The sequence below is a fragment of the Falco naumanni genome, chromosome 3, assembly GCF_017639655.2.
Source record: "Falco naumanni isolate bFalNau1 chromosome 3, bFalNau1.pat, whole genome shotgun sequence".
Classification (NCBI taxonomy): Eukaryota; Metazoa; Chordata; class Aves; order Falconiformes; family Falconidae; genus Falco; species Falco naumanni.
In genome coordinates, this window is record NC_054056.1 from 41588133 (window position 1) to 41602557 (window position 14425).

At 37.8% G+C, this 14425-nt stretch overlaps 1 protein-coding gene across 10 annotated transcripts in view; it reads right to left on the reverse strand.

The window, feature by feature from the left end:
- The window catches only part of COBL (cordon-bleu WH2 repeat protein), a 208189-nt gene that overhangs the window by 39264 nt on the left and 154500 nt on the right, over positions 1 to 14425 (reverse strand). For 9 of the 10 annotated variants that reach the window (XM_040585927.1, XM_040585930.1, XM_040585926.1 and 6 more), the window contains 2 exons: positions 12628 to 12766; positions 9528 to 9698 (listed from right to left, as the gene is read on the reverse strand). In XM_040585927.1, coding sequence (XP_040441861.1) covers positions 9528 to 9698; positions 12628 to 12766 — 310 coding nt within the window. The remainder of the gene's footprint in view (positions 1 to 9527; positions 9699 to 12627; positions 12767 to 14425) is intronic. The other variant, XM_040585931.1, reaches the window with a different exon arrangement.

Genomic DNA, 14425 nt, shown 5'->3' on the forward strand with positions numbered 1-14425 from the left:
GCTCACAGAGTCATAGAATTGTTTAGGTTAGAAAAGACCTTCAAGATCATCGAGTCCAGCCATTAACCTAGCACTGCTAAGTCCACCACTAAACCAATAAAGTGTAAGTCTCTCTATTTGTACGGTGCTGCAATTTCTTCATATTCCACTGTTCAAGCACAACAGAGCACGTTTAAGGTACTACTCAGTTATTAAAGATACAGCTCACATAAACTGCTCTTATAAAGAGGAGGAAAATGGAGAATTTTGTTTCTCTTAAAATAAACATGCACAGTTCATCCACAGACCACTTGCACTGCAGAGCTGGGCTCAAGGGAATTAGAAGAGAAATGTCTTTAGATTTAGTCAGGATGGGAAATGTGTAGCTAAGGTTTATTACACACTCTAGGAAATAAAAACATAAATTATCAGGAAATGAGGCTAGAAAGAGTATTTAATTCACTGGAGTCCAGTCCCATACTTAATGCAACCAGAAAATACTTTGTTATAGTCAAAGGAATTGTGCTCCCCTTACATTAGGCCTGACTTGTTGCTCAGCATTTGCAAAATCACAGGTATTATTTCCAACACAGGCAGGCAGTTGAGTGCACATGTAAGGGAATACAAAATATCCCCTTTCCAACTGGTGTTACCTTTACCCAGGACTGAGTCTCCTTCTTCAGACCTTTGTCAAGACATGAGACAATGAAGCAGATCTGGTGACCCAAATTTACAATTTTCTTATTAGAACTGGACAAGAAAAAAAAGTATCTTTCATGTTCAAGGAACATTCAAGGCACATGAATGAAGGCCTCAGTAGCTGATACCTATTTAATATGTTATCATCTGAAGTATTTCATTCTTGCTACTGGACTTGATCCTTTTAGCAGTCATTCACCACTTGAAGTCAAAGCATCACAGAAGAATACGCAATAAACAAGGAATAAAGCAGCTGATTCTTGCACAGAAAAATATAAGATTACCCTCCTCCTCCACCTCAGCAAAAATCAGCAGGGTTTACTACATGTAAGCTCTTCCGGATAACCAAAGAATTAATCATGTCACTTTTTATTCTGTTAACTTCTGATTTTTAACAGTGGACTTCTCTAGCCATACAGGTGCTATAGCGAAGCTTATCTGCATACTATACATGAGAGAACCTGAATAAGAAGTGTGTAAACAGTGACTGCAAGTTTGTCTCGCTGTCCTCGAGGGGGGAGTTCATAGTTTTGCAATGACATTAGGAAACAACATGGCTGTAATTTTCGAGGGATGGAATAAGTTATTCTGTCTTCTAAAATAACATGTATTTTAGTACGGAAAGTTAAATGGTGCCTACTGCATGTACTAAATATATGTTGAGAGTCATGGTAGTGACTGGAAGCCAACTTAGAAGACAGAAGTGCTCTCTTATATACACACACACGGCCCAACTCACACGAAAAGGCACTTTTACACTGGGACGAACAATAAAGAGGGCTTAAAGTGGCTGTAAACATCAATGATGAGTGCGTGAGAATCATGACCACAGAGCTGAGTTTACAAATGCAGAATACACGGACAGATGATGGGCATATGATAGATTGCATGGCTATATGTTTAATCAATAAATGCATCACAGGCCTTTCCAATTCATCACTCAATTTGGACTGGACAATTTCTCTGTCAATCACTTTCCCTTGGCACTTATTTGAGCATACTTGATGCCATGAACAGCTTTAAATAGTTTCAGTTAAAAATGAACAAGAAGTGAAATACTCCCTTTTTCCATTCATATATTTAGAATATTCTCTGCCCACAATAAGTTTCAGTTCTGGACCAGTAGCACGTTTTCTAAAGATAAAAATGGAATGAGTTCAAAGTTTAGTATTCTACAGCCCTATCACCAGTAAAGAAAAAATCCAGCTGCTCAGTGAGAAAGGCAACATTCATTTCAGTCCTCAAAGTTTTCAATCCTAAGGAAAAAAAAGAAAGCATTAAGTGTAGAAAAGACATTTAAGAATGTTTGGAGAGTCTCTAACTTCCTAGATTTTAGTCCCTGAATGACTGCATTGCTGGTCACAAAGCATTTGTCTGTGAAAGAGGATGGATGCTAAAACAATCTGTTCATACTTTTAGAACTCAATCTGATAAACTTTTCTAGCAGAATGTGTCTTTCTACACTGGCACTAAACCTGACCTGCTCCTATGCACTTGTTCTTAGGCACATGCATCAGCCATATGCACTGATTTCCAAACCCTGGACACAGCTGCCATAAATATGCACGTAATATCTATGCAATATAATAGCTAACCCAGCATGCCACCACCCTCTGGAAGAATGCCTCGATTAAAAATTTGAGCTTGTATCTGTAAGATGCTATCACAGTGGCATCACCTGCAAATATGATTTTATCTTCATCTTCCTATTTGTAATGAAACTGATTTTAAAAATACCTAGAAAATTTTGGGTTTTTATTTTTAGTTGCTGAAAAAAACAACTCAATGAACTCAGTTTAATTTTATGGCATTCTTCAAGAACTGAAAATCTGTGTAAGTGTGGCAGCTATTAGCTTAAAATTCACCTTTAGCATTACTCTTACTTGCTACCTATTGCATATATGTGACAACATCGGCTCCCCCTGGCGGTATCCACAAAAAGGTTTTATATATGGCCATTCAGTAAAATCTGTCCACCTCGAAGCTTAATCTGTTTCTAATTCACTGGGTTTCATAAGGGTTGAGCACATCCTTCAAGTATCAGAATGGGTTTAATCATACATTATCCATCTGTCCTTATTTCCTAAGAGCAGAGCCGTAATACTAGAATTTGTTTTGATTTATAAGCTATCTATGCATTTACTTTTCCTTCTGAAAGGGCTTAATAATATTGTCCAGTGTTGGGGCTTTTTTTTTTTTGTTTATTTGTTTTTTGCCCCAGATCATCTTACCATGAAGGACAGTAGTTGAGCAATGCTGCTGCCTGGTAGCACAGATAAATCCTGAATATATTAAATTTGTTTCTTACAACTCTGGTATGAGCATTTTGGTAAAACATTTTAGTATAGTAATCAAATTGTTATCAATTTCTCTATGTTGTTCTCATTACACTTCTGATGTCTCCATAGTTAAAATACAAGGAGTAAAACCAAGCCAATATCCTTTCATATCACTGTTAAATTAAGAATCCATCAAATTGACCTAAACTGACATGTCTTTCTCTCATTGAAAATGATAAGAAAACTCTCATTCTCTTCCAGAAGTCAAATTAAGGTGATGTTAGAAATCGTGGGTCAACACCTGGTACAAGCAGGGCTTCCCCATCTGTACCTCAGCACTGAGCTGGTGCTCACAAACCAAACTTCCAGGGAGTTCACGTTCCTATAATCACACTTTGCTTAAACAATTTACCTCCTTGCACACACAATATTAATGAATTAACAGTTGTGAAACAGGTAACATGGATCCAATGACTGTCACTGAAAGTTATTTCCCACACTGTGTATAGTAATGGGATATTTTAAATATGCTAATATTATAGCGGAATTTCTTGTAATTAAGATGACTTCTTGTGAAGATGCAGCAATTTTTCTTCTTTTTTTCAAGTTTTGTTTAATCCTATCTACGTACTCAACATTTATGAAGTTGTAAGAATAAAAGGATACGAGCTAGCATAAGCAAGGCATTTTTTTTTACATTCAGAAAGGCAGAGCTGGCTAGGATAAACCAGTCATTAAAATATTTTACACAGGAATTACACAGAAAATGTTAATTCCCACAAACATATTTTAGAGGCAAATCTTGCATTTTAATTGAAAAAAAAGTAAACTTAAGGATGAGTAATGAACTTCTTGAGTTTTCATCTAGAGCTTTTAAGAGTTTGAGCAGACCGCCCGAAGAGAGACAGCTTTTCAGAGCAAACTTGTCAGCTACATGGAGAGAAGTCACAGCTATATTCCTTCAAAGCAAGGAAATTTTTTCAGCAAAAATGTAGTTTTGTTGGAAACTTGAGCCTCCTGGAAGATAAACTGGTGTCAATGCTAGGAACTGCTTTAACAATACACTGTACTTCTATATCGTACTCAATATAAAAAACTTTGTTCGGCCACTTCATTATTCCATTTTTATACTAGTCTGAACTGCACATGGCATGTAACTCCATGGAGTTACAAACAGGATGTAAATAGAGTAATGAGAATGGGTAAATTATGTTCTTAATCTTCACATTGTGAACACCTACTAGTTTTTTAAGAGAAGACTTACAATTAAACCATTGTCCTGTCTTAAGAAGTTATTACAAAGTATATGGCAGCACAGACAGTTCAGTTCTACTCCACTTTTATTAGAAGACCCTGAGGGTATTAAGTATACTTTCTGAAGCATTACTTAAAACTTATTAACTACATGTCATATTTGTATTAAAAACTGTCAAAACCCTTTTCAGTCATGTTTCACATTATCTGCAGGAATGCTTTTCTTTCTTATTCTCCACTTTGTGGACCTGGAAAGGATTCAAGATACACATTATTTGCTTGAGGGTAGAACAATAATTTTTCATCATTTAAATTAGTTATGTATTGCACTCACTCATTTAAATAACATAAATGACCTAAATCACAGTAACAGTGAGTTCAGAATAGTTCTGGGTGTGTGCACCATTGCAACTCATAAAACCTGTGTTTGTAGTTAAGAATGATTAAAAATACATGTCTTATGGGCTGTTCACATGAAGAACTTTCTTCAATGCGAAAAAGTTTTTGGTAAGTACAGTTCTACAGCTGCTATTTTAATTATAACTCACTGACTATTCCAACTGTGAAAAGGAGACTTGCAGAACAAGATTTATCTCGAGCAAACAGCGTTTGCATCTTTTGTTACAGAAATAGAACACACACGTTGATTTCCATAGGATGTCTCTAGCATCAAGATAAAATTACTCATACTACGCATCAGGATGAAAGCTGAAGTAAAGCCTTATGAATCAGTGCATTTTGTACTGGTTCTCAGTATTCCTTCTAGGCCCCTTATAGATCCAACAGATCCTTTCTGTTCCTTTTTTTCTTCAGCAGCCTGACTGATAGCCAAGATATAGAAAGAATCTTGCATTTCAACTTGACTAGGCCATGCCCAGTTCCAGCTTAGTTCCAAAGGAACAAAATATATGCAATGAAGGAAGACTAGAATGTATTAGAGAATGTAAAATGTTATACCTAGGCTAACAGGGAAAAAGGAAGTTATTAAGAAGTTTTCATTAAATCTTCAGATAGTGTTGAAAGACACCCCCCCAAAAAACTCTTTGAAACACCAAATCAAATTAAATCATGCTCAAAATAAAGACAAACTTTTCAAAAAAACCAGAAAAATGTACGGATAAACTTTCTGAGGCTGATATATAGATTTTTATAACACAGCATTCAGTTCTGGAGCATACATCTCACAAATGAGTATGAATCACAGCCAAAAATAATCAATAGTAATTAAAAGAAAATGTGCAAGTTCAAAAAGAAAGGAAGCCAAAATCTCAGTCAGAAAAAAAGGTTCTTTTCCAGCAGGGGAGGAAGGAAGGCAACGGAAGAATCAGGGTAGCAGAGGCAACAGGAGGTTCAGAGGTATGAAGGTCATAGGAAGAGGCAAGGTCTGTCAGACGCGCTTGGTGTATGAAGGGAATGATGCACAACAGTAAACTGTTGGGGGAAAAGAGTAAAAGGACAAAATTAAAAATATTGTGTAGGTAAGACAGCAGAATGGCTAGCATGCTCAGTAATGTTAAAGAATCAGAAGCTGAAAGGAGGTGTAGGTGTGTGGGCACGTGTACTAAAATTCAGAATCCTACAGATGCTCTGAGACTACCTACCTGGGTTCACGTATCAACTAACTCAATCCCAACAGCACAACACCTACAGATATTCAGCATGTCTATGAATACTGCTTTACTTGACCTGAATTTTCATTCTCCAGAAAGTACAAGACAGATGCTGTTGGTGATTCAACTTCATTCTTTAGCCTCACATCAGACTGGATGAGTACAAGGAGTGATGGCAGTATAAGCCTCTTAAGTCACACTTGCAGGTTTTCTGACTTTAAAGACCATCTCTAAGAAAGAAAAGGCTGGGTCACTTGGTAGATGCCTTCTGAGGCAGTGCATTATGACAGGCCAGCAAAATTCCCTACTCAGCAGCCTGCAGTTCTCAGTTAATTTAGAACCACATGTAAGAACATGTAATTTCCTTTCTGTGAGTTTCTCTACCTATTTTTGCTTCAAATTAACAAAATCCGACCCTTACAGATTATCGCTAATGGCTGTGAAAGTCTAGATAGATATCTAAGGTGACTTAAGAAATATGACTGAAGTCCTTGTGAAAACTGTCACAGCTTTTGTCCAGTGGCTGGTAACACCTGTTAATGTAACGATGATACAAAGAAAAACTACAAAAACTAGATACAGTGACAAGGCTGCTTTCTGCTCTCCTTGTTCCTTAAAATTAACCTTGTATTATCCATCAACTAGTAGTATATATGTCATCCATACAAAGTAACTGGGAAATGCTTATACCCACTTCTTCATCCCTTTCAAACTTTCTGGTTAAGTAATGATTGATTTTTTTGATCTATAGTTAAAAACAAAGGCACATTCAAATCATGATTTAACTTCTTTAATGACAGAACACTTTCCAAAATTTAAAAATCCATCAGTTGTTGAGCCCTTCCCCAGTGTGAACCCTGAGTTCACTAGTACTTTATCCAGAGTCAGAGTGAAGAATTTCAGGATCTCACTCTATATGAAGAATTGTTTATTCTTTTTCAAACAGCTTTTAATTTCTCACTGCATTTCTTAATGATAGCATAACAAGCCAAATAAAAGGTTAATCATGGAGATTCACAGGAATATTGCATTTATTCTAATGAACTAGCAGAAAACATTTCAAGGCAGCATGTTTTAGTTACTCGTCTAGGTGCAGCAGTCTCCCAGTATATGCATTCTTTACCTGAGGTAAGTAGCACAGAGCTCACTATTGGCTCATTTATTGGGAACTTCACAGGTTTTGTGACATAATCAAACACCATGCAACAGGGGTGACAATCTCCGTTTCTGCATTCCCAAAGTGCAGTCAATCTTTGAATCACAGGCCATGAACAATCTGATTAGTAAGATAAGGAAGGAGAAAGTCTCCCATAAACATATCATTTTAGACATGCACACAACAAGCAGCTAAAGGCCTACCAGACCAAAAGTTAAGAGGAAAGGTCATGTAATGAGAATAAAAAGATTAAAGAGCAAAAACTGTGAGGAACAATTGCACTCTTGTTTGTGGAAGAGATTCTTACCATTAGAGTCAGAAAAGCCCAAGTATCTTACTAAAGGCCCTATTCATGAATGACTTCCACTCCACATAAGTTTGGAAAACTCCGTGAAGAGCGATTATCACTGTCCTCTATGAAATGAAAATTCCTCAACATGGGTTTCCCAGAGCACAATGGGAGAACTGTGTGTTTGCTGGGAAGGAATGAGGGGTGAGACACAGTGCCCCACAGACAGTGGCAGATCGTAAGGAACAAGAATTTAAACTCCATATGATCACCATATTTTAGTTTCTGAATGGGAATCTCATCTTGTGAAAGACTTAACTGCTGCCAACAGTCATCCACTCAGCAAAGACGACCACAATCCTCATCAGAGAATGCTGTTTTGAGAGTGATTTCAGAACAAACATGACTTTCATCAACAGCTAGCATCAGTAGCTTATCCTCCTTCCCACCTTGTTCCATGAGAAAACACATTGACTGAGGTTACTTAGGAAGACTGAAAATTTTGTCCTTCTTTGAATCTACCGCCAAAGACCTATTTGCACTGCTGGAGGCATTCTCAGGCAATAAAAACATCATTGCAAAACCCTGTTCTTATACCACTAATCACTACGGTATCTAAGCGCCTTTCAGAATGGCATTAGTCAATATAATTAGCATCTGTCATATGTGCTGCTTTCTCTCATGGGTATGTCTATACACCTTTCTGTTGTGTAAATCTATACATCTATCTTTATCTAAGTAGAACACAGCATAATTATAAAGCTAAACTTGTCCCTCTTCAACACTGATGCTTTTAAGTTTAAAATTAGTACCCACTAAACACTATTCTTTTGCTCTCAGTAAACTGAGGATAACAAAAGGTCACGTTATGTTTCCATGTACAAGCTTAATCAAAATCTTTTGGCTGGGATATTGTTTATTTAAGAGCAAATGATCAGGCTGATAAAATCAGAGTTGCATTGATTAAAGGGTACTTGATCACCAAGGTAGATCTGGAAAGCATTGCAAAATAACAGTGGTAGAAACTCAAATGAAGCAGAAATATTAATGCAAAGAAGGCCACAATAGATTTTTATTAAAGAAAACACTGTATGCAAGCTGATGGTATCTAGCAAAAAAGAAAAAAAAGATTTAAAGTATGATATGATATGATGCATATGCCAGTAAAAACGAATTAGGGTTAATCCTCACTAAGATTCTGTTTTCTGTTAGTATGAACCCCTTTATTTCCTTCTCTTCCCCCCAGTAAAACTTGTCAGTCTGTATTTCCTCAGCACAGATTTTGAAAATAATGCTTTAGATTTAGCTGGCATCCAACAGCAAACACACCAACATTGAGGTATTGGAGTAATTGCTACCTGCAGAATAATTCTGGTAAAGAAAATGTCCCAGAAAAAGATATTTTGTCAAATTAGCAGCTAATAGAGACGTTTCTCTATCCCATGGTTAGGAGACACCCTCCTAACTTTCAAAGGAAGCGTGTCCATGAGATGCCATAGCGTGCAGAGCTTTGCTGATTTCACGGGATCTACATTGGTGTGCAGGGCAAGCCCACGAGGAACACAATAACCGATCAAAGGCTTGGATTATATACAAAGACTTAAAGACAGTCGATGGGTAAGCATGAAAAAGTAGCATGAAAACATGCTTTTAACAAATGCACAAGGATGTGGAAAATACCGTATCTCTTTGTCTGATAACTGTTACACCCCAAGGGGAAGAGCACACAAAGGACTATCCAGAGATGGCAAGGAAGATGTACCCATTAGGACAGGAAGGCCTTTGAACAGTATACAGCTCCTGTAAATGGCTTAGTTTTCCTAAGGCAGACCCTGTAGTTTTCAACCTAGACTGACAGACCTACCGACTCTCAAAGGAACTCTGTCTCTGACTCTCAAAGGAACTCTGTCTCTGGAGAGACAGAAAAAATGTTAGTATAGAAAACCAAACGTGGAGAATTAATACAATTAAATCAGATATTTGCTTCCAGCTGCACAAAGTCACAAGGTTTAATGGTTGTTTTTAAATGCTTCCACACAACGGCCAGGTGTTATCTGCAAAACTGTCTTCAACCAAGTGGGATTTTTTTCTTTATAATAATTAGTTACACTGCATTGGACATTTTAAAAGACAACAGGCTGGAAAAATGGGAAAAAACAGACATGTATGTCTAGAAAGCAGAGAAGAAAGTCTGGAAAAGCTAACCCTGAGAGTAACCATCAAAAGAGCGGAAAGGCAAATACATGTATTTTCAAACATACGTTTAGGTACCAGCTCTGTTGGTGTTGCAACATCTGCTTCTCTGTAACACACTGTTGGATCCACAATGTCTCTGTCAGGAGGAGGGTAAGGTGGGGGTGGGGGGATCACTAACTGGGGTGGACCACGAGCGGTGCCTCTAGGAGGCTTTTGTGGCACCTGCCGTCCATCACCTACAGGGGGATTAATTGACTAGTTACTTCATTGCAAGATAATGATTGGTTTGTTTATTGTTATTTTTGAAACACACATTAATTTCCCCTTACATCCGAAGTCTCTCTGGATACAATTCTGCTCTTATTTACCCCCAGATAATTAAGGGAGAAGGAAAAGCTTCGTCTCTCTTAAATCAACAGCAATGGGACCAGAATAGAGCCCAGCACATGCATGTACATCATTACTAACAGTTAAAATCACCAGTTTTGGCAGACAAAAGGAAGGAGGAAAAATAGAAATTTAATTGAAAAATGCTACGTAAGAAAATGTGAAAAACATGGGGGGGGTTATCTTCTTAAGTGCCAAACTGCCTGAATTTTTGACCTCTAGGATACTTTATGTGACTGTTTTCCTGACTCTTTGATAGAAAGATGAAGATGCCTCAGGTCAGTATTTTTGAAATAGGTATCTTGACAGGTTTTTCTTTTCTTTCTCTGAGTAGGTTTTCTTTCTTATTTGGACATTGTGGAAAAGCAGATGATTAAGTTGTTTTTTGCAAAACAGTGTTTAAAGCTATCAAAAGAAATGCTCATAACTTTGGCTGGGGGCTTACATCAATACTATGTGCAATAACTAAATAAATACACGCACCTTTGCACTATATTAAGCATTTGCAATGTTAAAAAGCTGATGCCAGTCTGAAGTGTACAGACCTAGAGCTACTGCAGTTTGGAAAGTCCTTAAGAGGCTGAAAATTCATTGAGGAACTGTGACTACCTGCCTGTTCTGCTCTCACACCCTACCTTCAGCATCTCCTGTGGTCATTGCTGAAGACAGATGCTGGCAGAGATGGACCTCTAGTCTGATCCACTTCTGATCATTCCCATACTCAGGGTCATGCTTTGGTGCTGCTGAGAAGGGAAGTGGTGCCAAGAGGGAGGAAAAAAGTGTAAACTACTACGATTTTCTATTTAGGAGTCACTAGCTTCCAGAGATTCAAGACAATTTAATGCTGGCAAACGTGCAGACCCCTTTTTACTGCTTTGAGAAAACTGGGCACAATACTTTGGGGTCACATTAAGTGATTCAGTATTGAATACTGAAGTGAATTTGCTACTCTGAGAATATTTCTGATAGGATCTTCTGCTGTGAGTCATGTGGCTAGCATGGGAGCTTTAATCCTTTTTCCATCATGTGGCTGCCTATTTCTTGCAGCACGTTTTTCCCCTCACTACAGTCTTGCTTTTTTCACAGCTTTTCTCTCTTGCTTTCAGAGCCATCTGTGCTTTCTCATTGTTTTCTTGCAAGGGCCCCAAAGAGAGGCTGTTTTACCAACCTTCCCTTGCTGTAACATTTGTGTTAATGAATGCATGATTCAAGCAGGTAGCAGAAAATGAAAAGCACTGAAGACAAGGCTACTGTGCGACAAGTTCTTTGTTGGTATAAAATAATAAGGCTCCATTAAAGTAAATGATACTACAGAATCCTACATGGGCAGTCTGGCCAGCAAGCACTCACGTACACACTACTGAAAAGACTAGAAATGGCTCTGCTCTGCTTTATTTCATCTGTAACATTTTGAGCACCGATACAAAATAAAACAAATACTTACAAAAAGTTAAAGCACCAAATGTCATCAATAAGTGACCAGCAATAGGGCAAATCATGAGGAGTGACAGACTGTGACATCTGAAATGGTTAAAGGTAAGCCAATTTGCTGAAAACTCCTGTGTTATATGGCACAGCGAAAACGTTACCGTTAGAGGTTTTAAATAAGAGATGTCAATGGAGTTGAACATGTCACAAGATAATGGACTCCTGCTGCTACATAAATGCTGAGGCATTAAATGTGAAGCATTTACTGAAAATAAATGTTGGACCAAAGCCAAGAGGTTTCTTTCTAAACTGTGAGGCATTTGTAATGTAAGCAATTATGTATGACAGGATGTCATATCTGTGTGTCTTAGGCACTTTATGAAACATGAGGTCAAAGGCACAGACTGAAGTGCACTGAGTGCATTATGGCACTTGAAGAATGATTCTCTTAATGTACTGAAAAATGAGTTCAAATATGTGGGGTTATTATCTCATATCTTCACCCATCATAAAATCACTTTGTTTGCTAAAAGCGTAATTTTGGGGTCCTCACTCGGGCACAGATCCCACTGATCTGAATAAGCCAGGAGTCAGATAAAAACACAGGTCTGGGAGAACGTTTTCCACTCTTCCTGTATAAGAATAAATGTGGTGTCACATACAGCTGAAGTTTCTTTTGTTGTCTCCATATATGTAATGGCATTCCTTTGAGAGTACCAGTTCTTTTCTGCTACTGATTAACTAAAGGCTCAGCAGAAATTGATTTATAATAAAATTGAAAACTAAATTAAGAAGAAAAACTTCATTGAATATGGTCAGTTCATATCAAACTGTTGGAGGACTACAGGAAAAGAAAATGTCTTCAGGCTTTAGGCACATGAGAAGATATTGAACCAGCCTGACTGTACTTCAGTTCTAGTAGAACCCCATGGCTTCAGATGCATTCAAAATTGTCTGGCCTATCTCCATCTAGTAGCATTTCCATTTACTACTTCTGTATTTCCGTTTACTAGCAAAACCACCATGACCTTAAAGATGCAGAATAGGCCCAGGGCTGTGGATATCCAGCTTATATCCAACATTCCAATCATCTGATGAGCATTATGTACCTTTTACTACTCTATGGTACTCTGAATGGTAGCTTAATTTAGGAAAAAAAAAAAAAAAAAAAAAAAAGATGTAATTCACAAGCACTTGTTTCCAGACTTTCATTCTGCAGAGCAATGTGTTTTTTTCCCCAGGTTACAGAAGTTTTCTCAATTCACAGCATAACAGAATCAAGGAAACTTTGAACACTGAGTATTGAAAGCAGATGCATAGGATTATACAGAAGAAAAGAACACCTCTCACCCATTGTGCTCTTCCTCTTGTCTTCCCTCTCTTCTGTCCTGTTTGGCATGGCAGGAGTGGGTGGTGCAGATGCAGTTGGTGGAAGAGGGGCACGCCTCTTCTTTTTCTGTAAATTGTTTAGGGATGTTCCTTGTGAAATCTAGCAAAGTTGAAAAACAGGCACAGTAAAGCATAATTTTTGTTGATGTAAATTATCAGTAACAACAAAGAAATGTATTTGTCATATGACCTAATTTCTCAGCATAGTATATTTATAATGAGCATTTATAGTGACAACAGGAGATTAAAAAGACAGATCAGGAGAAGTATAATAACATTGCACTCAAAGAAGGAAAGGGACAAGAACTGCAGATGAACATCACAGCAGAAATATCAGTTTGGTAGACATTTGATGTTTTTGGTAAAAGAGAACTAGAGAGCCCAGCACTTGGCAACACACAGTATGACACTACGTGTGCTGTTACGTTTGAGCCACAGCATGATCTTGTTTTTCCATTGTTTTTTTCAGATCTTTAATTATGGTTAAATACTCCAATCAGTACATGTAGGGAGTAAACTCTCACTTCTTTCATTTTCCTCTCAAATTCTTGTTTGAGGACTTCAGAGAGCCTAGTAAGAATTGAAAGTTTGTTTGCGTGATGATATGAGATCATACTGTACTCTGTCTACTGAACTTCAGAGACAAACTCCTGTAACGCCTCGGCTTCCAATACTTGTAACATGCTGGCTGGGAAGCCAAGACTTCATTACCGTTTACACTGCTTTTAAAAATACGAAAAAAATTATTACAACTGACGTGGGTTTCACTGAGTTGCATAATATTTTCTGTAGCTTGTTGGAACTCAGCCTTTTCTGGAAAAATAATATTAATACTACTAATAATAAAAACAGAAACATGTAGGAAAATCTGTTGAATTTTTGTATTTGAAAAGTCCTGACAACACTAGACAGAACCAGGCTTAGCTGAGGCAGAGGGTAATGGGAGCCGCCCGCACATGGTGTGTTGTTGGCATTCGTCACTCTTCGCTTGCATGACTTCTCTGCTCTGCCTGTCCTGATACTCCCCATAGCTGAAGATATCTAATATACAGAACTGTCTAGTGGTTTTCTAGTATCTTAAAAGCCTAAATAATAATAATAGTCTTTCCTTTAATCCAGAGTATTAATGAAGCCTTAAAATACATTTGTTGTGGGAGAGTTCACTGAACAAATAGTAGCTTCATACTGCTCAAAGCCATCATCAGAGTTCAGAGGAAAGGCAGTCATCTATCTGCATCCTTTCCTATGTTGAGTGAAAACTCTGAGAACAGGACATGAATAGAGCCTCCCTTTTTTAAAGCACTCAGGAAGGTCTTAGGTTATAAACACAAACGCTTAGGTCCCACCTTTCAGAATAATGCTTTAACCACTGTGTCACATGACAACTGGACACTCTCCACCCCTCGGTGAGCCTGCATCCTGCATATGGAGAAACTTCGTAGCAACTGCACTGGACATAGAGCACATTAACAAGGATGAGCTGCAGTTTCATAGCAAACAATTCTAAAATGTGGAGGGGATGGAGGATAGGAAAGAGAGGTATCCTCGCCTTACTTCCTACTACCATGGATTGTTTCTGTATTTTACACTGAATGTCCGCTGGATACAGTGCATGACTAAAGCCAGTGAGGCCAATCTAGATAAAGTTAAGCACAGTAAATGTGCAATAATAATACTACTACTAATCAGTGATTTTGCAGACTTCAGTTTTGGTCACCAAGCTTCACGGGATTTTAAAAATTATTTATACCCAGAGAAC